The 21,286-nt window shown below is 36.6% G+C and overlaps 2 protein-coding genes across 3 annotated transcripts in view; both read left to right on the top strand.

Moving 5' to 3' along the window:
* Positions 1 to 3,647: 3,647 nt before the first annotated feature.
* On the top strand, positions 3,648 to 4,091 carry LOC115966606 (exodeoxyribonuclease-like). The gene has a single exon (XM_031085809.1). It carries the CDS (start codon positions 3,648 to 3,650, stop codon positions 4,089 to 4,091), a length of 444 nt encoding a protein of 147 aa, XP_030941669.1.
* A 4,221-nt stretch (positions 4,092 to 8,312) lies between these two features.
* The window catches only part of LOC115968655 (transcription initiation factor TFIID subunit 1), a 45,806-nt gene continuing 32,832 nt past the window's right edge, over positions 8,313 to 21,286 (top strand). For both annotated transcript variants that reach the window (XM_031088102.1, XM_031088101.1), the window contains exons 1-5: positions 8,313 to 8,475; positions 9,126 to 9,187; positions 9,643 to 9,749; positions 18,190 to 18,252; positions 18,441 to 18,486. In XM_031088102.1, the coding sequence (XP_030943962.1) occupies positions 9,142 to 9,187; positions 9,643 to 9,749; positions 18,190 to 18,252; positions 18,441 to 18,486 (262 nt within the window). In that variant the 5' untranslated portion in view covers positions 8,313 to 8,475; positions 9,126 to 9,141. The remainder of the gene's footprint in view (positions 8,476 to 9,125; positions 9,188 to 9,642; positions 9,750 to 18,189; positions 18,253 to 18,440; positions 18,487 to 21,286) is intronic.

The raw sequence follows: 21,286 nt of genomic DNA, 5'->3' as shown, positions 1-21,286 counted from the left end.
TAGTTTTTAACCCAATTCATCGTTGTTTTTTCATTTTTGGTTTTTAAGAATTTACTTTTTATCGTATTTTAATTTATTTTATGAATCTAAAACAAAAAATTTATTACTCAAAGAACAAAAAAAAAAAGGATTCTTATTGAAAATATGTTCCAATCACTTCTCTTATCTTTCTTTTGTCTTCCCTCCCCTTTTTTTCTGGCCAAACATAGTGTTTAGACCCTTAAACAATTTATGTTGCAAAATTAATGGACATAGGGCACAAGTTTATTATGAAATTCATATAAATATCTCAAGTAATATATATCAGCCACACAAATAATACCAAATAACAAAAGCAATAATAATAAAATCGTAAACATTCAACACAAAGATTTGATTATAAAGTGGAAAACCACTAAAAAAAAACCCTTTTCAATAGGAAATGCACTTTAGGAGTCCAATCTTGTTAGAAAATCCAATATAAATGAACATATACAATAGTCTATACTCACAAAACCTTTGCAGTTCTAGACTCTCTATATATCATATGTAAATACCTAGCTTGCTTACCTTCCTACCAAAATTGTCCTAGATTCATTGCAATCCTTTTACAGTATCTCCCTACAAACAACATGTTTGCATGAACCAAAACCTTTGGCACTTCAAGAATTTCCTTGAAGATTTGTTGTAGTGATTTACTGAAAAGAATCCATGTGGTTTAAAATAATATCACAAACACTATCTTTGGAATCAGAAGATGAGTGGATGCAATTTATGTATTTTCAGTTTGGCTCAAGAAAGAAAAGGCATAGGGATTTCTGTGGATTGCTTTTTTTTTTTTTTTTTTTTTTTTTTTTTTTTTTTTTTTTTTTAAGAATACTAAAGGGGAACCCAGAAAGCAAGCGAGACTCCACACTGCCTACCTCTATTAGACATAGATAAGAAAGGAAAGCCTGAAAAGCCAGATCAGGATAAATGGGGTTTTTACCACACACACGAGGAGGGGAGAAAATGTCTTAAATAAACTACTCTCTATATTGCTCTTTGTATGGTAACCTTTCTCTATATTAAAAAAAAAAAATAGAGTTTTAAGTGGTTTATGTTGGTTGATAAGTAGGTTAAAGGTTGATCACAAATCATTCTTATATCAAAACTCATTTTGCAAATCTTGACAATTTTGCTTTAGCAAATGTTAGGCGAAATACTTGTGAATGTTATGTCTTAATTATTGTTTTGCTCAAGTGAATAATTGAATATCTTAGTTTTGCACATGTGATGTTATTTTGCTAGAGCAAACTATATTTAGTTTGGATGAAAATCTATTCTTCAATTTATTCTAGTAAGATTTTGACAAACTTTTACAATAAACCAAATACAATTAATTCAAATCATATAGATCTTGGGATTTGGGATCCACAACCACAATTAAAGTAATGTTAGGGCATGTGACTATTAAAACACCCCAATTGGGGTGTTTGAATTAATTGGGTTTTTAGATCACAAAGAAGTTATCCATTTTGTTTTTTGGGAAATTAAGAGAAAAATGAGGTTTCGGTTTTAGTGATATTGGTAATGTCCCTCTGAAGTATTGGAAATTAGTAAGTTACCCTTTATCATTTCAAATTTCCCCCTCTTTTTTTAAAAAAATTATTTTTTATTTTTAACATAAAGATTTTTTTTTGAAATACACTATACATATTGTTGATACCCTGCCATTAGTGTTCGACCTCTTATATTGCGATGAGCGAGAAAAGGAACAACATGACACCCTTCTCTCGAAATATGAGTGCAAGGTTTTATGAACCCTATGCAAGCATTGTGTGTGAGAATTGTGAGTAGTTTACATAATATTTAAGAGTTGACAACAATCATTGGGATTTCTAAAGTGTGATTGGTCACTTATGTCTATCTGATTTTATTACCAAACTTATGTCTATTTGATTGGTCACTCTATTGTTCTCTGAGCTCGTAAATGGCCATCGTAGGGGTTCCATTGTCATACCGGAAGGGAAATTGGGGAGTGGCTGGAGAGGTTTTGGAATGCATTTGAGGAAGACTATCCATCCGATTAATCAGAATTTCAGTGTTAAGCACAAGATTGCCATCCTAAAACCGGTAATGATGACGGAGAAAATCCTGTAGATGCCTGGAGGTTTTGGAAACAAAGGAAAGGAGTTTACTTTAGGTTTTCAAAATTTGAAATCATGTATTTCTTGGGGAGATAATTCCGGGTCTGACAAGGAGCAAGTTGGGGCAGATGTCACGTCGGTCTTCAATGGAGCTATGGATAAAAGCTTGAACACAACACTGACCTTGGATATTGCCTTGCGTGTGGAACGTGGGAAAGAAGGGAGTTGGACTGTGCTATCTTCTAAGGTTAATGAGGTGGGCTTGGTGGCTGTTAAGCCTAGTGGAGAGGATAAGCCACATAGTTTTAAAACTGTGTTGACTAAAGGAAGTGGGCTAAGGCCCCAGGCTGCATGGAAGCCCAAAGCCCAAGCTGGGCCTAATAAAGCTTTGTTTTTTAAGTCTGGTCCACAGCGTTTCAGTACCAAATCCACCCTTAAGGCTTCTGGGATTGCATCTTCGAAAGCGCTCTCCTCCCTCGCTTGCAACAATACTGTACAGGTGTGTGTGGCTTCTTCTCTGCCATGTGGGTCTTCGATTCTCGGTTGTGAGAACACGGCAGTAGCTGGCACTTCTCTTTCAATGCCTAATCTAGTGGTTCTTGGGTATGGGTCTTTGTTGTCTCCTCCTTCCATTGCATGCGACACAGCTTTTGGGCTTCCTCCATTGCTCTCAAGCAAGCTATCAGATCAGCTGCCTCTCTACACACAAAAGATGGGTAATTGCAATCTGACGAGTGACATGGTAGGAGTGGAGTCAGAAGAGGGGAATATCGAGTCGGTAGTGTCATCTCAGCATGCAGTTGGATCGGAGAATACAGAACCGATCTTCACCAAAATGCCACATGAGTTTGGTCCTAGAATCAATGATTTTGTTGGAGATTTGAGCAAAACTTGGGGTAATTCTAATGATTGGATGCTCGAACTTCGGGATGGGAGGAAAATAGTCATTCCGCTTTCCGCTTATCGGTTTCCTAAAGCCGTGTTTGGTCAGCCTGAATCGGAGGAGGTAGCTAATCCAGGTTTGGTTTCTCCTTTTAATGAGGGACAAATTATTAGTTGGGATTCTGAGTGTGATGGTGTTGGGGGTTCTATTGTCTCTGATTTTGGGTCAGAATGTGTGGCTTGGGACTCTGATGAGGGGTTGTTGGATTGGGATCACATAGGTGAACCACTGGAAGTGGCACCTTTGGCGATGGATAATTCAGTGGTTATGGAGATTCCTACAATTGAGGAGATAGGGGCTAAGGTAGATGTAGATAACATCAAGTTGTCACAATGGGTAACTAATAGAATTAAAGCTTTCCAGAAATTTGTTGGGATCTCGCTTGAGGGATTCAAAGAACAAGTTACAGGTTTGCTCTTAGCTTTAGAAGCGTGAAGGAAAAAGCGGATGCTTGATGTAGCTTTTAAGAGAAAGATGGGTAAGGCTTAGCACAAAGGGCATCATGAATTAAAGAGTTTATTGTGTTTATGGAGTGACGAGAATGAGTCAGAAAGGAACAGGTGTGCTAGTAGGGAATGGGCTATTGTAGTGCATAAATGAATTTGAGAATTGTTTCATGGAATGTGAGAGGGCTAAATGAGCAGGATAAGCGGCTTCGGGTTAGAAATTTGATTCGAAATTGGAAAGCAGATATTGTTTGCCTGCAAGAAACTAAGATGGAGTTAATTAATAAAGGTGTCATTTGTAGTTTGTGGGGAGGTCAGCATGTGGATTGGCTCTACTTAGGCTCTGTGGGTGCTTCAGGTGGGGTTTTATTGATGTGGGACAACAGGGTTGTGGATAAGGTGGAGGAAGCGGTGGGTCGTTTCTCTGTCTCTTGTAAATTCAAAAATGTGGTGGACCATTTTGTTTGGGCTTTCACTGGTGTTTATGGACCCAATAGTGATAAAGACAAAAGTTTCTTTTGGGAGGAGTTATCTGGAGTATGTAGTTGGTGGGATGTGCCTTGGTGTGTGGGAGTTGATTTTAATGTGGTGTAGTTTCCTTCTAAACGCTCTTGTTCTAAGTATTTCACTATAGTTATGCATCGGTTTTCAGCTTTTATTTCCAAGCAAAGCCTTGTTGATCTGCCTGTGGTTGGGGGGAATTTCACTTGGTCTAATTCTAGAGAGGTTGCTTCTAGATCTAGATTGGACAGGTTTCTTTTGTCAGCAGATTGGGAGGAGAATTTTCTATCTGTCTATCAACGGCCCCTTTCTAGGTTGCTTTCGGATCATTTCCCAATCCTTCTTGAGGGTGGAAATTTACATAGAGGAAAAAAACATTTTAGGTTTGAGAACATGTGGTTAAAGGATGAGGGCTTTTTGGAAAAGGGTGAGTTCATGGTGGGAGTCCTATCTTTTCCAAGGAACTCCAAGTTTTTCTTTGGCTAACAAACTGAAGATGATGAAATTGGATTTGAAGAGATGGAATGTGGAGGAGTTCGGTGATATAGGTCTTAGGGTGCAAAATTTGTGGAAGGATTTTAATGAATTGGAAGTTATTGAGGATGATTATGTTCTTACAGTGGAGGAAAGTAGGGAAAATGATCGAATTCATGGAGAGTTAGAGAAAACAACTTTGTTGGAAGAAATTTGCTAAAGGTAGAAACCTAGGGCTTTTTTTCTTAAAGAGGGAGATAGGAACACAAAATTTTTTCATCGTATTGCAAATTCTCATAGAAGATGCAATACTATCGATAGGCTTATGGTGGATAGAGAGATATCTACGGATTAGGGGCTCATTGAGGGGTGCATTACTCAGTTCTATAGGCAGCTATACTCGAAGACTGAGGCTTATAGACCTCTTTTGGATGAGGTTGCTTTCTCTAGAATTTCTGAGGAAGATGCCTCATGGTTGGACCAACCTTTTGATGAGGATGAAGTATTTGGTGTGGTACATGATTTCAATGGTGATAAAGCGCCAGGTCCAGATGGTTTTACAATGGCTTTTTTTCAGTCTTGTTGGAGCATGGAGAAAACAGATATTATGAATGTGTTTCATGTTTTTCATGCCCATGCTATGTTTGAAAAGAGATTTAATGCTACATTTCTTTCTCTCATGCCTAAGAAAATTGATGCAGTGGATGTCAAAGACTTTCGGCCTATTAGTTTGGTGGGAGGGTTGTACAAGATTATTGCTAAGGTGTTAGCCAATCGTATGTGAAGGGTGGTTCATGGTCTTATTTATGAATCTTAGAATGCCTTTGTGAAAGGCAGACAGATTCTAGATTCTGTCCTTATTGCTTCTGAGTGTATAGACAGTTGATTGAAGGCAGGGGTTCCGAGGGTGTTTTGCAAACTGGATATTGAGAAAGCGTATGACATGTGAATTGGGAGTTTCTCTTGTTTCTGTTACAACAGTGTGGTTTTTTCGATAAGCGGAGAAGGTGGATCAGGTGTTGTATATCATCTGTTAAATTCTCCATTTTGATCAATGGTTGCCCTTCTGACTTTTCTGGGAGTTCTAGAGGTCTTCGGCAAGGTGATCCTTTATCCCATTTTCTCCTTGATATTGTCATGGAGGCCTTGAGCCGTATGTTGGTTGCAGCTACTGTAGCAGGACAGTTTTTGGGTTTTACAGTTTGGAACGCAACTGATTCCTTGATGACGATGCCCCATTTACTGTTCGTGGATGATACTCTTGTTTTCTATGATGCTGACAACATTCATATAACAGCCTTGTGTGGGATTCTATCTAGATTTGAGGAGATGTCAGGGCTAAAAATTAATTTAGGAAAGTCTTAATTGGTTCCAGTTGGGGATGTGCCTGATCTACATGAGTTAATGGAAATTTTAGGCTATAGGGAGTTTGCTCTTCCGCTGAAATATTTAGGTCTTCCGTTGGGTGCTACTTTTAAAGATAAGACAATTTGGAATCCTATTTTGGAGAAGATGGAGCAAAGGCTAGTTGGATGGAAGAGGTTGTATTTATCTAAGGGGGGTTAGGTTACCTTTATTAAGAGTACTCTTTCTAGCTTAGCTACGTATTTTCTTTCGCTTTTCCCTATTCCAGTTAAGGTGGCCAAGAGGATGGAGGATTTACAAAGAGATTTTCTTTGGACTGGTATTGGGGACGATTGTAAAATTCATTTAGTAAATTGGTCTAAGATTTGTAGCCTAGTGAAGAATGGAGCGTTAGGTATTAGGTGTTTAAGAAGGTTTACTTTTGCCTTCTTAGCTAAATGGTTGTGGTGTTATGGTTTGGAGAATGATGCCCTTTGGAGAAGGGTCATTGGGGCGAAGTATGGAAATGAGTGGGGTGGTTGGTGCACAAAATATGTGTTTAGGGCATATGGTGTTTGTCTGTGGAAGTTCATTAGAAGTGGTTGGTTGAATTTTTCCAAGTTCTTTCGGTATGATGTGGGTGATGGTACTTGTGTGAAGTTTTGGGATGATGTGCGGTGTAGGGATCGTCCACTTAAGGAGGTGTTTCCAAATTTATATAATATTAGTAGGTCAAGGGATGCTTCGGTCTCTGAGGTTATGAGCTGTGCAAATGGAAGAATTTCTTGGGACTTGCAGTTTCGTCGTTTAGTGAATGATCAAGAGTCTCATTCTTTGGATTCGTTTTTGGTTTTGATCTATTCCACTAAGGTGCGGGGTGTTGGTTCTGACAAATTTTGTTGGAAGCCAGCTAGCAGTTGAGGGTTCAAGGTGAGTGGGTATTATTAGTCTCTATCCCCTTCTAGAGTCATTTCTTTCCCTTGGAAAATGGTATGGCAATCGAAGGTTCCTCCTTGGGTAGCGTTCTTCTCTTGGACAGCGGCTTTAGGCAAGATTCTAACTATAGATAATCTTCGGAAGAGGCATCTTGTTGTTCTTGATTGGTGTTTTATGTGCAAAAGGTGTGGGGAATTTGTAGATCATCTCCTCCTTCATTGTCCTATAGCATTTGAGATGTGGAGTATGATCTTTTGCTTGTTTGGTGTTTGTTGGGTGATGCTGCAAACGGTAGTGGATTTGTTGGATTGTTGGTCATGCAATTTTAGGCGGCATCGTAATATAGTTATTTGAAGGTTTGTGCCGCACTGCTTGATGTGGTGTATCTAGCGGGAACGGAACACTAGAAGCATTGAGGGTCACGAACGGTCCATTCTTGAGTTTAAGTCTTTTTTCTTTTTTACTCTTCTCGAATGGTGTTTTGTTTTACCTTTTTTTTTTCTTGTTTCTCCCTTCCTGTGTTGATTGATCATTGTACTTTGGTTTCTTGATGTTTTTGCCTTTTTCGTATATTCCCTATGTACTGGGCGGAGTTTTAATGAAGTTTTTATGTTATTTATCAAAAAAGAAAGATTAAAAGAAAGTCCCGTGTCCCTAATCTAAACAAGGGTAAACAATTATGTCTATGAGTCATGAAATTTGGGACAAAATGTTTTTAGGGTTTTTGAAATTGTTTTGAAAATGACTTGTGGCCTTTACATATTATTCGCTAATTGAGTCGAAGCCCTATCAGATTTCTATGATGAAAATTTGATAGTATTTCACATTATTTTCATAATAGAAATTTAGCAAAGTTTTGTACCATGAGTTTCACAACACATAACATGATCATTGTCAAACTTTTGCAATGAAAATTCAACAGCATTTCACTTTATTTTTTATAGTGAAAATAGGATAGAGTTTGTAAAGACTATATAGTAAAATTTATTAAATTATTAATATTTAAAGTAAAAGAGTAAGATTTTCTTCGGCATTCACACTCAATTTTATCATTAATAATTTTTTAAAAGGTGAATTACCTTAGTATTGGATATATCTATTATCCATTTTAGCAAATTGGACCCGTCACATTCAGTCAACCTGAAAGTTTCGTGTAAGTTTCATTTAAACCTTAGTATTCGAAAATTTTAATTTAAATCAATCAATCATGTGATTTTTTTTTTAGAAGATCATTTGAATGATTTAACCCAAAACTGTAATAGAAGGTTTAAATAAAATGTTTTAAGAGACTTTCAAATTGAAAAAGGTTAAACTTGAGATATACAAAACTCTAAAGTTTTCATTTTTTATTTTCCTTCTTAAGAAAAAAAAAAAGAAGGAAAAAAAAAAAAGAAGGTAAAACCGAAAAAGAAGAATAAGAGGAGTTTGGAGTCTTTGGACTAAAAACTGAGGTTTTGGGACGGCAGTTTTTCCTATAAATATAACCCGAATCCCGATAATACCTAGCTACCAAAATACCCCCACCAACTTTCTATAATGACTAAAATACCCATAGCTTAACCCGACTCCCTTTCTTCTCTTCATTTCTCCTCTCTCTCTCTAGCTCGCTCGCTCGCTCTCGCTCTCGCTCTCTCTCTCTCTCTCGTCTGCTATCGACGCCGCGACTGCTTCTCCGCCGCGTGAGCCCACCGTATTCCGCCATATCACAACCTCCAACCCTCAAGTAAGTACCTCACTCTATTATCCTATTCCTCACCAATCACAACCGCCCTTCTCTCTCTCTCTCTCTCTCTAAAATCTCTCTTTTCTGTTCTGCTAAAACAACAAGTAGAATAACCAAGTTTGAAATTCTTAATTCATGGTGGACTGCTTTCAAAATCAAGCTAAGTTTTGTGTGTGTTTATGATTATTCTATTTCATCTGCTTCAACAATTTAGTTGGTTTTCTTTCTCTTTTTTTTTTGGTTTTTTTTTTTTTTTTTTTTGAATTCATACGATTCTTACTATTTTCATCGACTAGGGTTCGTATTCAACCGATTTGGGATTTTCTTTTCAATCTTTTCATCATGTGCTACTTAAATTGGGGATTCTAACATGAAAAATATATATCTCTCTCTGTCTCTTTATCTCGTACATGCTGATTTTAAGGGTTAGGGGTTAATTTTTATTTAATAAATTCTGAATTATGACTGAAAATCTGGGCCGGCGAAATTCTTCTTGCTTGGTTAGTTTCTCAAAATGCTGGAATTATAATTTTGAATTCTATGTTTTTGCTACTCTATACTATGCAACTTTTCTTTGTGTTTCTTCGTTGAATTTTCTTTTTTTCGAGTATACTTATATGTCCGAATTCTTGTCACTGACTCTAATGCAGGGCTGTACAATACACGATGGGTTATGAGTCGGGTAGCCCTTCCCAAGAAGGAAGGGATGAAGGTTAGTTTGTTGCTTAACTCACAAATAAACTACAATTTTAGTCATTAGTTGTAACTTCATTATATTATGACAAATAACAGTATAACACTACGCTATTGTCGGTGATATAAATTATAAGGCCTGGAAGGCGAAGAAAAGGTGCCTAAGAAATTAGAACAGGCATACATATGTGCAAAAGTGGCTTGCCATTGCCAATTATAGCTATTATAGTTATTTTTCCGTATCTTTCCTCTGTGCATCAGTTTTATTATATTTCTTGTTGTTGTCAAGAGGTGCTAGAATTTTTATCATGGCATTTGAAGTCTGCCTAATGTATATGATGCCTATAGATATAATGCATGCATTGCGTTTATAATTTTTACTTAGTATTGTTTTTGTGTTCACTTGTCATGTAAATAAGAATTTTAGTTTTATGTACTTCTCATATAATATTGTTTTGAATTACAATTTGGCAGATGATGAGGAAGAATATGAGGAGGGTGGTGGGGGTAATCGGTTTTTGGGGTTCATGTTTGGAAACGTTGATAATTCTGGCGATCTTGATGTTGATTACCTTGATGAGGTATTCTTATTCTTCCCATGATGTAATATATAGTTTATAGTTATTACTATAAAAAACAAACAAACAAAAATGATGTGTATATCCATGCTGAATTACTTTGGATATACACATATGGATGATGAATATACCTATGATGTAGAACACATTTGTAAACCTGCCTAGAATTAACCATGTTAAGGGCTTTGGGTTTGAAACTTGTGGTTTTAGGGCATAGAAATCTAGACGAAAGAGTTGGGATTTGTAGGTTGATCACGGGTTAGACAAGATAAGAAGAAGAAGCAACACTCTTGCCTTTCATAAAAAAAAACCTGTACCTTTGAAGATAATGAGAGACCTTTAGATCTCTTAAAGTCTCTACTATTTGGTACTTTGTTACAGTGGGCTCCTATCTGGGTTTTTATGCAGTGTATTTCCATTTTTGATTTTCTACAATTTGTTAGCTTTACTTCTTGAGTTATATGTATTTGCTTCAAGTACATTGCATTCATCACTGTGAACGTGATGTACTTTTTCAATAAATCTTCTATTACCTATCAAAAAAGAAAAAAAAAAAAAAGCTTTCAATATTCCAGTATCATTTTTGGTCATACCACAGTAGTTGCATGGATAGGGAAGAAATACTCTCTTTGGAAGCTAAACACTAAAACCGTGGGTGGCATGACATCTAAGAAGCCCCTTTTGGCCTGGAGAGAGCTGTTTATGTAGATTCTCAAAATGTTAATATTGTAATTCGTATGATATTCTAATTTCAGTTTTTCTTAGTTTGTGAGGGAAGGGTATTTTAGTAATTTCCCTGGTTGCTAGACATGGGCTATAATTGTCTGCTATGGGCTTTATTTTCATAGCATGCTAGTCTTATTTGGTTATTGGGCTTTTACGTATGGGCTTTGGTTTTTTTTACTAGTCAGATCAGGGCTTAGTTTTTTAAGTCTTGGACCTGTTTGAAACATTCTAGATTGACTTTATATGTGCGTTTCATTGACTTTATATGTGTGTTTCATTGTACTCGAACGTTGACATTCTTGTTTTTTGGGCTCCTAGCTTGTTGGCAAAGGTGGTTTGGTCTTTATCGGAACGATCATATATGGATAATCGTTCCCCATTGTCACATGTGGTGTCTTTGGAGGGAAAGAAATAGTAGGTTCTTTGAAGATAATGAGAGATCCATTTCAGACCTCAAGTTATTTTTCTTTAAAACCTTAGTCGATTGGCTATCTGCTTTGCGAAACCAATCTTACTCTTCCTTTCTTGATTTTCTAGATTTTTGTACTTGATTTCTTTGACCCCTGTACACTTCCTGTCTACTAGGGTGTCCCTTCTATCCCACATAACCACATAGAAGGGTAGGAAGTCTCCAAAAGTAACGTAAGAATTTTATTAATAAAACCAAGTACATTGGAAGTGTACTATAGTGGCACAACTCAAGAACCCAGATTACAACGATCAAGAACGCAAATTACAACGATCAATAAGATCGGAGAGAGAAAAACAAGAATAAGAAGGCAAAACTAAACTCCAATACGGAAAAAGAAAGACTTAATGTTAAGAATAAACCATTCACAATCCTTAAAGCATCTAGCATTCCGCTTCCGCCATAAGCACCAAAACAAACAATGCGGCACAAACCTCCATAACTCCATATTTTGATGTCTACCAAACTTGCCCTACCTAGAAGCTAACAACTCACTAACTTTATACGGCATAACCTAATGTATACTAAACAAACAAAATACCATAGACCACAAACTCATATGTTATAGGACAATGAAGAAGAAGGTGATCCACTGATTCCCCACACCTTTTACACATAAAGCACTACCCTAGTACTGCAATATGCCTCTTCCAAAGATTATCCGAAGTTAAGATCTTACTTAAGGCAACATTCCAAGAAAAAAACACTACTCTAGGAGGAACCTTTGATTGCCACACCATTTTCCAAGGAAAATCAATGACAAAAGGAGGACATAAAGAGTGATAGAAACTCGAACCTCAAAACCTCTACTCATTGCTGGCTTCTAGCAAAGTTTGTTAGCACCCCGCACCTTCGTGGAATAAATCACATCCCAAAATAGATCCAACGATTTTGACTCCCAATCCTATGGTGGATGATAGAACTGAATGTCCCAATGTAGTCTCCCATTAGAGAAGTGCATAACCTTCGATACAGAAGACTCCCTTGTCCAACTAATACTATTCAAATTAGGAAATGCTTCCTTAAGAGAACAATTCCTACACCATACATCCTCCCAGAACTTTACCCTAGTACCATCACCCACATCAAACCGAAGAAATTTAGAAAAGTCGTATGTTGGATGTGGCTGCCTCTGCTGGGCAATTCTCAGGCTTTTCTGTGGGTAGTACGGCTGGCCCATTAGTGATGGTGTCTCACCTTTTATTTGCAGATGACACTCTGATTTTTTGTGATGCTGATCCTTCTCAGATTGCTAATTTGAGGGTGATTCTTGCTAGATTTGAGGGGGTGTCAGGGCTTCGTATTAATTTGGGAAAATCTGAGTTGGTACCTGTTGGTGGGGTGCACAATTTGGACGCTTTGGTGAGTCTGTTGGGGTGTGGGCAATCTTCTTTACCTTTGAAATATTTGGGCCTTCCTTTAGGTGCTAAGTTTAAGGATTTAACTGTTTGGAATCCTATCCTATCCTAGAGAGAATGGAGAGGAGATTAGCAGGTTGGAAGAGACTGTATTTATCTAAATGGGGTAAAGTGACACTCATCAAAAGCTCTCTCTCGTCTTTACCTACATACTTCCTTTCCCTTCTTCCTTTACCGGGTAAGGTGGCTAAGCGTATGGAGAAATTACAGAGAGATTTCCTATGGAATGGGATTGGTGGTGAACCTAAAATACATTTAGTTAAATGGGCCAAGGTTTGTAAGCCGTTGCAGGTTGGAGGGTTGGGTATTAGACGTTTGGGAAGCTTTAATTCTGCATTGCTAGGAAAATGGTTGTGGAGGTATGGCATAGAGACTGATGCTTTATGGAGGAGGGTTATAGAGGCAAAATATAGGAATATTTGGGGTGGATGGTGTACGAAAAAGGTGACAAGTCCTTATGGGGTCAGCCTGTGGAGATACATTAGAAGTGGCTGGTTGAACTTCTCTAAATTCCTTGTATATGATGTGGGGGATGGTACTAGAGTGAAATTTTGGAAGCATGTGTGGTGCGGGGAGTGTACTTTCCAACAGGCCTTTCCAGAGCTCTATTGTCTTAGTAGGTCAAAGGATTCCTCGGTGGCTGAAGTTATGAGTTGGTCTGCTGGGAGATTTCACTGGAATGTGCAATTTCGTCGTCCACCACAAGATTGGGAAGAAGAAGTCTTTGATCGGTTTATGGGGTTGGTCTATTCTTCGACAGTGCGAGGGTTTGGCTCAGATAAGGTTTGTTGGAAACCTGCTAGGAACAGAGGTTTTGAGGATAGAGGATATTATAGCTATTTCTACCCTCCTACTCTTGTTTCATTCCCATGGAGAATGATATGGAAATCAAAGGTTCCTCCAAGGGTGGCTTTCTTTTCTTGGTCGGCTTCCATAGGTAAGATCTTAACAACAGACAACCTTTGTAAAAGACGTGTGATAGTGCTTGACTGGTGCTATATGTGTAAGAGATGTGGGGAGTCGGTAGATCATCTTCTACTTCATTGCCCCATAGCTTGGGAGTTGTGGTCTTTGGTTTTCTGCTTGTTTGATGTCCAATGGGTTATGCCTCATACTGTTCTTGAGTTGTTTGAGGCTTGGCAAGGAAAGTTTGCACGACATCGTCACATTGATGTTTGGAGATTAGTGCCTCATTGCTTGATTTGGTGCATTTGGCGTGAAAGGAATGCTAGAAGTTTTGAGGGCTGTGAACGTTCTTTGTTGGAGATTAAGTCTTTTTTCTTGCGCACTCTTTTTGAATGGAGTGTGGTTTTTTCTCATTTTTCTTGTTCTTCTTTTCCTATTTTTCTTGATCGTTGTACTTTTGTTTCTTAATTTGTGCCCCCATAGTACATCCCCAATGTACTCGGCTTGGCACTTTTTCTATTATTAATAATATTCTTACATTACTTATCAAAAAAAAAAAAAGTGTAGTGCTACTACAAGGTATTGAGTGGAGAAAGGAAGACTTTTCCTTGGTAGAGCATTTGGAATGGATTGGTACTTTATGTGCAAGAATCAAGGAGAGAGTGTGGCTCAGTTTTTTTACATTGTGTGGTGGCTTGGGAGTTGTGGTCTTTGGTTTTTGTCAGTTTGGTGTTCCATGTGGTTTTCTATTTGCGTTTTGTCATGTGGATAATGCATTCTTTCATCTTTTTTGATAAATAATGATTTTTATTTAACCCAAAAAATGAGTCACACAAGAATACAAGATGTATACATTTGGGGACCAATACAATCAATTGCAAATCACAAAGGTCCATCAAATCAGAAACTAAACAGGGAATAACTTCCGACTACTGCATCCAAGCCAACAAAGTTTAATGAAAAATAGTTTAAGATCTGGTAAAGTCCTCTAAGAATCCTCAAAGCTTTGGTTATACCCCTCCCTCCAAACATTCCACATCAAATAATGGGGGGCAACCATCCAAATAACACCATTGCGATAATGCGCAAATCTCCCTTGCCTACAAGTTAGTTTCTCAAAAAAAAAAGAAAAAAAAAAAAGGTAGTAGATCAACAACAGTCTTTGGCATCACCCAATGAACTCCAAACAAACCAAACACCATAGACCACAACTTAGTAGCAACAGGACTATGGATCCTAAGATGGTCTATTGTTTCCCTGTTACTTTTGCACAGATAACACCAATCCAAAATCCTAACTTTCCCTTTCTGTAAATTATTAATCATCAAAATTTTTCCTAAGTCTGTAGTCCAGACAAAAAAAAGCAACTCTAAAAGGGATCTTTGGCTTCCATATGCTTTTCGAAGGGAATGAACGATCCTTAGCACAATACAAACCTGGTAATAGCCACTATCCTCAAAACTGCTTCTCCTAGTTGGCTTCCAACACATCTTTTCCTCCTCACCTCACCTCACAAAAACGCCATAAATAATGTCCATAAAATTCGACAATGACTCCAATTCCCAATCTTGCACAGCTCTCATGAAATTCAAATCCCAATGGAGGACCCCGGTGGAGAACCTTAGATCTACCCCATGTGCCTCCTTATCCCGGTTGATCTTGAATAACTTTGGAAAACGCATTTTTAGAGTGCTCTCCCCCACACCACAAATTTTGGCAACACTTCACTCTAGACCCATCCCCAACCTCATACTGAATGTAGTGCGAAAAGGTGGGCCATCCCTGTCTTATAGTGTTCCACAAACTCACTCCATATCCATGAGGACTGGTTACTGAATTGGTGCACCAGCCTCCCCACTCATAGCCATACCCTTCTTTCATCTTGGAAATGGGTTTTTTTTTTGTTATTATTTTATTATTTTATATTAAATTTAATTTTTATTTATTTTATAGGGAGGTGCATAATCGTGAATTGGAAGCTTTCAGAAGCTTCATCAATTCCATTTATTGCACTCCTGTAAGGGGGAACGGGGAAGATAAGAGATGTTGGCTGCCTTGTAAGAGTAAGGGGTTCACGGTCAGTGCTTATTACCATCTTCTAGTTGGCCATAGTGAGCAGTTTTTTCCTTGGAAAAGCATTTGGAAGCAAAAGATTCCCTCTAGAGTGGCTTTCTTTATATGGACCGCAGCCTTGGGGAAATGCCTGATAATTGATAACTTAAGGAAAAGAAAGGTTTGCATTGTGGATTGGTGTTATATGTGCAAGTGTAATAGTGAAACTATTGACCATCTTTTCCTTCATTGCCCGGTTGCTTCGGAGTTGTGGGATATGGTTTTTGGGTTATTTGGAGTTTGCTGGGTTATGCCATTTTCTGTTGTTGGGCTTTTGGCTTGCTGGCAAGGTCGTTTTGGCCGCCATCGTAATGGAGATATTTGGATGGTTGTTCCTCACTGTTTGATGTGGTGTATTTGGAAGGAGAGAAATAGTAGGTGTTTTGAAGACAAGGAGCGTTCCATGCCCGATCTCAAGCTTCTTTTCTTTAGAACCTTACTTGATTGGTTCTCTGTGTGGAGAAACCATCAGTTTTCTTCTATTTTGGATTTTCTTGATTTTTGTAATGTTCGTTTTTGATTTGTTCTCCCCTGTATACCCCCGGTGTACTTGGGTGTCTTTCTCTTTTTGATATCAATGAATTTTTATTACTTATCAAAAAAAAAAATATTTTTTTTATAAATAACAAACTTTATTGAATCAGCAAAACTTTGAACAAAGCTCTAACAAATCTGAAAAGAACCACAAGAAAGGGCTTGAAGCGCTCGGTCCAACAATGAAAATAAGAAAAAAGATTTAAGCTCAATGATAGACCACTCACAGCCCTCAAAAACTTCTAGCGTTTCTCTCCCGCGAAATGCACCAAATTAGACAATGTGGCATAATCTTCCAAATTGCATTATTACGGTACTGACCAAAATTGCCTTGCCTTGAGGCTAGCAGATCCATAACCCACAATCTATGTTGCATGGACATGCCATTTTTGGCATAGTACCAGTGTTGGACATGGTTACTGCTCCGACACGGGTACAAAAGTGTCAGAATTGTACCCAAAAGAAATTTTTTTTTTTTCCTTTTAATCTAGGTACGGCCTAGACACAGTTTTGACATGCCTCAGACATGGAAGAGCAAAAAATTTGAAAAAAAGAAGAAAAAATCATAGATTGGCAACCGGCAACACAAGTTTTACTCTCAAGTTACTCTCAGATCTTCAGATTTCTTCAGATCTGAGGTTTTCTTTTCGTCAAATCTCTGATCTCCCTCTCTCCGTCGTCTCTCATATGTTGCTTGCTCTCTTCTTATTTAATTTGTTTGCTTCGTATTTTTTTCCCCTGTTCCTTTCACTTGCTGATCTTCTTCGCTGCTTGCATAGCGTGATATCAATTTCTCAGCTGCTTTTTTTTTTTTTTTTTTTTCACAACAGGCTGGGCGGGTGGGAGAAGATTAATGTTTTGTTAGTACAAAGGGGTAGTGGCTTGGCTTATGTGTTCTCTTTCTTTTACTGTGGGTTAGTGGGTTTTTACTTTTATTATTATTATTATTATAGAGGTTTGTGCATTAAAATTTAAAAAGTAGCAGACATTAGTTTCTTTCCCCCTAATATATTTGCTTGAATTGGTAGTTAATTATCAATTATTGCTTTCAAATATTTTATAATTTCTTTTATATTAATTTTAGATATATTTTAAAATTTTAAATAAACTTAAATTATGTCTAAAAATATTCAAAATATACCTAAAAATAATATTAATTAATTAATAATAGCCCTACCCTACTTTTTCAAGAAATGTTGTACCTTCGTACCCATACCCGTATTGCACCCGTGCCACTTAGCCCGCCGTGGCCACTTTCTAATCCAATGTAAAAGCAGATGATCCACATTTTGATTCCATTTACACATTCCATTTACACATGATGCACCAATCAATCACATTGATACCTCTCTTCCATAGTTTATCTGTGGTCAAGATTCTCCCTAATGCAGTACTCCAAGAAAAAAAAGCAACTATAGGAAGGATCTTAGATCTCCAAATAATTTTCCATGGAAAATGAACTGAATTAGAAGGACATAAAAGCCGGTAATATCCTCCCACTTCAAAACCCCTACTATTATTAGGCTTCCAACACATCTTGTCATCTCCTCTTCCAGAAACAGAGGATGAATAAATTAAATCCATAAACCTATCCAAGGACTCCAGCTCCCAATCTTGTACCAACCTGGAAAAATGAAGATCCCAATGCTTCACCCCATCTTGGAAATGTTGTTGTGTTGGAAAAATTAAGTAATGGGAGATATGGAAAGCTGTTTCTATATGTTTAATGTGCTGTATTTGGGGAAAGAAATGCTCATTTTTTTGAGGGGAAAGTGCTGAACTTGGGGCAAAGCTGAAGTTCTTATTTCTGAAGACTTTATATGATTGGACTTTGATCGCTCATACTTTTTCTACTACGAACTTTCTAAATTTCTTCAACATTCTGAACTTCTTTTAATTGTTATTTGTTTTTTTTTTTTTTTTTTTGCCTCTTTTCTTTATTTTTCCTCCTTTTATTTCATTGTTTGGACTTTCCATTGTATACTCCCTGTGTACTAGGTCATGCCTCTTTTGCTCCTTTTCTTGTGATGAATTTTGCTACTTATCCCAAATAAAAAGTTATTGACCGTTGCTGAGTTTACGACCATACTATTCTAGCTTTCAAGTAATGTCTACGCTCAACTAGTTTACTTTTTCACTTTCTCAAAAACCTTTACTTTTACTGTGTGGAATGAGGTTTTTTTATTTATCATGTTTTGCAGGTTGATTTGATTAGGATAATTATCTTTCTGCAATATTATTGTGACATTGACAGTAATTATACCACTATGCTTTTCAGGATGCAAAGGAGCATCTTGCTGCGCTGGCTGACAAGCTGGGTCCCTCTCTGACAGATATAGATGTATGGAAATCTCAATCCTGTGTTTTTGGTTGTACGGAAAAATGGCAGTATAGGTTCTTATTTAGGTTATTTGTGTCCTATGGTTATCACTTTTGCATCTTTATTATTTGGGGGAAGTATAATTGTAGTTTCTTCTTTTCCTTATTTCTGACACTGATCATTGTTTTATTTATTTAATTTATTTTCAGCTGTCAGAAAGATCACCACGGACACCTGCTGATACTACTGAACAAGGTGATGTTGTATGCCCGGAAAAACTTTCTCATGCAGTTTTTGATGTTCTGTTAGTATTTCTTTTTCTTCAATTAAGTAAAATTTGAACTTTTAATTTATTTTAAGTGACATGACTAGTCTGTTGTGGGTCAAGTACTTGTATGTTGAAATTCTTTTGAGTTTTGGTGAATGCATATGGCATTTATCTGGTTGGATTTTTCTAATAGTCGTGATTTATAACGGCAGTAGTGTGGTTTCTGGGCTTCTGTATGTTTAACTGGCTAATTTCAACAAGTTGGATGTGGGTTTTAAAGATTCCATATGAGCACATTCTCTGTGGATTACTTTTGGAATTTTAGAGCTCGATTAACTAGATCATTTTTGTATCATAATTTGTGTTCCTTTGTAAATTTTCTCCTGAAAAGATAGAATTTTACAGCACAGAATGTATTTATGCCTGTGTTGGGGTGAAAAGCAAACGCAAGAGCATTAGATCATTATTATTTTTTTCAATAAAATTTATTACATACCGTAAGATCTGGAGTTGCACAGTTCAAAAGTTGACTTAGGAGTTGGGTTCCCTCGAAAGTGTAAAGAGTTCGATGGGGGTTTCTTTCAAGAGCCATTGTGCTTTATATGCACTTACGCTCTGTTTGTTTCAACATTAACATTTTCTGGACAATTGCTCATTTTCCAAAGAGCATTTTCTAGAAAACTGTCTCATTTTCCAGTGTTTGGTAATAATCTTGAAAATGAGCTTGAGAATGTTTTTCAGTGTTTGGTATGCAATTTTTCAAAAAATATTTCTTTTATAATTTAAAACATGTATATTATGTAATCTAACCAATGTAATCATTATAAATAAAAAACCAAGAATGAATTTGGTTTTCATACTAAAATTTTGACAATAGATACAATCAAAATTAATTAATTGTCAAATTTTCATGATCTCTACCACTCATCTTGCTCATATATATAGACAGTAACGTACGTACACACACACATATATCAACCATTTGTCTATATATATAAATTTGACAGGGGAATACATTTTCAATAAGTATAAATAATAATAACTTTTAATTGTCTACTCTTTTTGTTGGTATTCTAATTGTCTACTATGGTTAACCACAAGTCTCTAATATTATTATAAATTATGTATTTACATAATGTATTGTATAATATATCATCACTGCATAGTATCTGCCAACAAAAAAAGTATTTGCCAACAAATGCAATTCTCCTAAACAATTATCATTCATTATATAACAATATTATTAGTCCACAGTAAAGATTGTCCCATGTAAAAGCAATTTAGAGCAATATAGGTACTATGTTTAAAATTTTTATCTTTTACTTCATTATTTCTTTCTTCTTCTTCTTTTTTATTTTTTATTTTTTTGCACTTTATGTACGAAAAAGAATTAACTTTTGCCTGTAATCTATCAAACCGAAAATTTCTTAGAGAAAAAAGAAAATTGAGCTTGAAATTCAAAGCAAAGAATTGAGATTTTGATAGAGAGGAATGAAATAATTACCACTGCAAATTTGTTTTCCTTTGCAAGTTGGAGCTATTGACCGATCAGTGAAGGAAAAAAAAAAAAAATCTAATAAGAGAATTGCGTTATAGAGGGGAAGAGAAACATGGAGAAAAGAGAGAAGAGAGATAGAGAGAGAGATCTATGGGAAGAGGAGAGACCAGAGTTAGTGACAATGAGGGTGTGAGGAGAGAAAAAGCAAAGGGAAAAGAGAAAAAGTGAGAACTTACCATGAGAGAGAGAAGGCGCCAAAAAATTATGTTTCCCATGGCTATAGACGAAGATAATATTTATAGGAGATGCAACACGTGAGAGAGATTGTTTTCCAAAAGAAATTTTTGGAAAACAACCTATAGAAAATAAGCCTTATTTTTATTAGAGTTTTCTGTTGACCAAAGATAGTTTTCTATTGACCAGGTTTTTTTTGTGCTACCAAACACTGGAAAATGTGGAAAACTATCTTTATAGAAAGTTTTCCAATGAAACAAACAGAGCGTTAGGAATGAATAATGTGTAGGCATTTGATTTTGATAAAATAAAATCATTAGTAGGGAAATTAAATTGTGGTAACAAAATGTAAGGGTGAACTTAGGAGATACCAAGTGAAGTTCATTATGAAAGGCCCAAAAGCTGTAGTTCCAAAGGTTCCAAACCATTTAATGTCTGTCTGTGATGAAATCCCCTTTACCAATCACAGAGATAAAGATGTAGGTGCCATGGTATCTCTATTGGAGTGACCTTGGACGCTAGTCCTAATCTCTCTCTATCTCTTAAAGTCATTTTCTTCTTCCAGATTCAGCTTCTCTAATGTTTTCTACTATTGAGGTTTGAAGAACTTGGTATTGTAAATGACAAATTAGAAACTAATCATTAAATTTACTTCAACTAGAATGTGAACTGGTGCAGGAGGCACCCTTGTGCTGGTTTGCACTTCAAGCTGTAGTTTGTCTTGGAAATGATTGCATAGTGGCTTTCCATGTAGATAATGCAGATACCTTAGATTTACATTTTGCTTTTATCTTCTCCTCTCTCCCTCTCTCTATCATAAAGATAAGAAATAGAGAGAAGTGTGATATATCATATATGGGATTTGAATCTGCCAGTCATTCATACTGTGGTTGCAAATGTGATTTTGAGCTTGAGATTATATCATTAATGTCAGATTAGTGTTTTTAACCATAGGCAGCTATAAAGGTGTTGCGGTAGGGGTGGCTGTTGTAGATTTGGTCCCTCACTCTTTTCAATCTTCTGATTCTTTTTCTTTTCTTTTTTTTGATTTCTTC

The sequence above is a fragment of the Quercus lobata genome, chromosome 11 (assembly GCF_001633185.2).
Source record: "Quercus lobata isolate SW786 chromosome 11, ValleyOak3.0 Primary Assembly, whole genome shotgun sequence".
Classification (NCBI taxonomy): Eukaryota; Viridiplantae; Streptophyta; class Magnoliopsida; order Fagales; family Fagaceae; genus Quercus; species Quercus lobata.
Note: the sequence above shows the minus strand (reverse complement) of the source record. Positions and strands in the feature narration are given on the sequence as shown.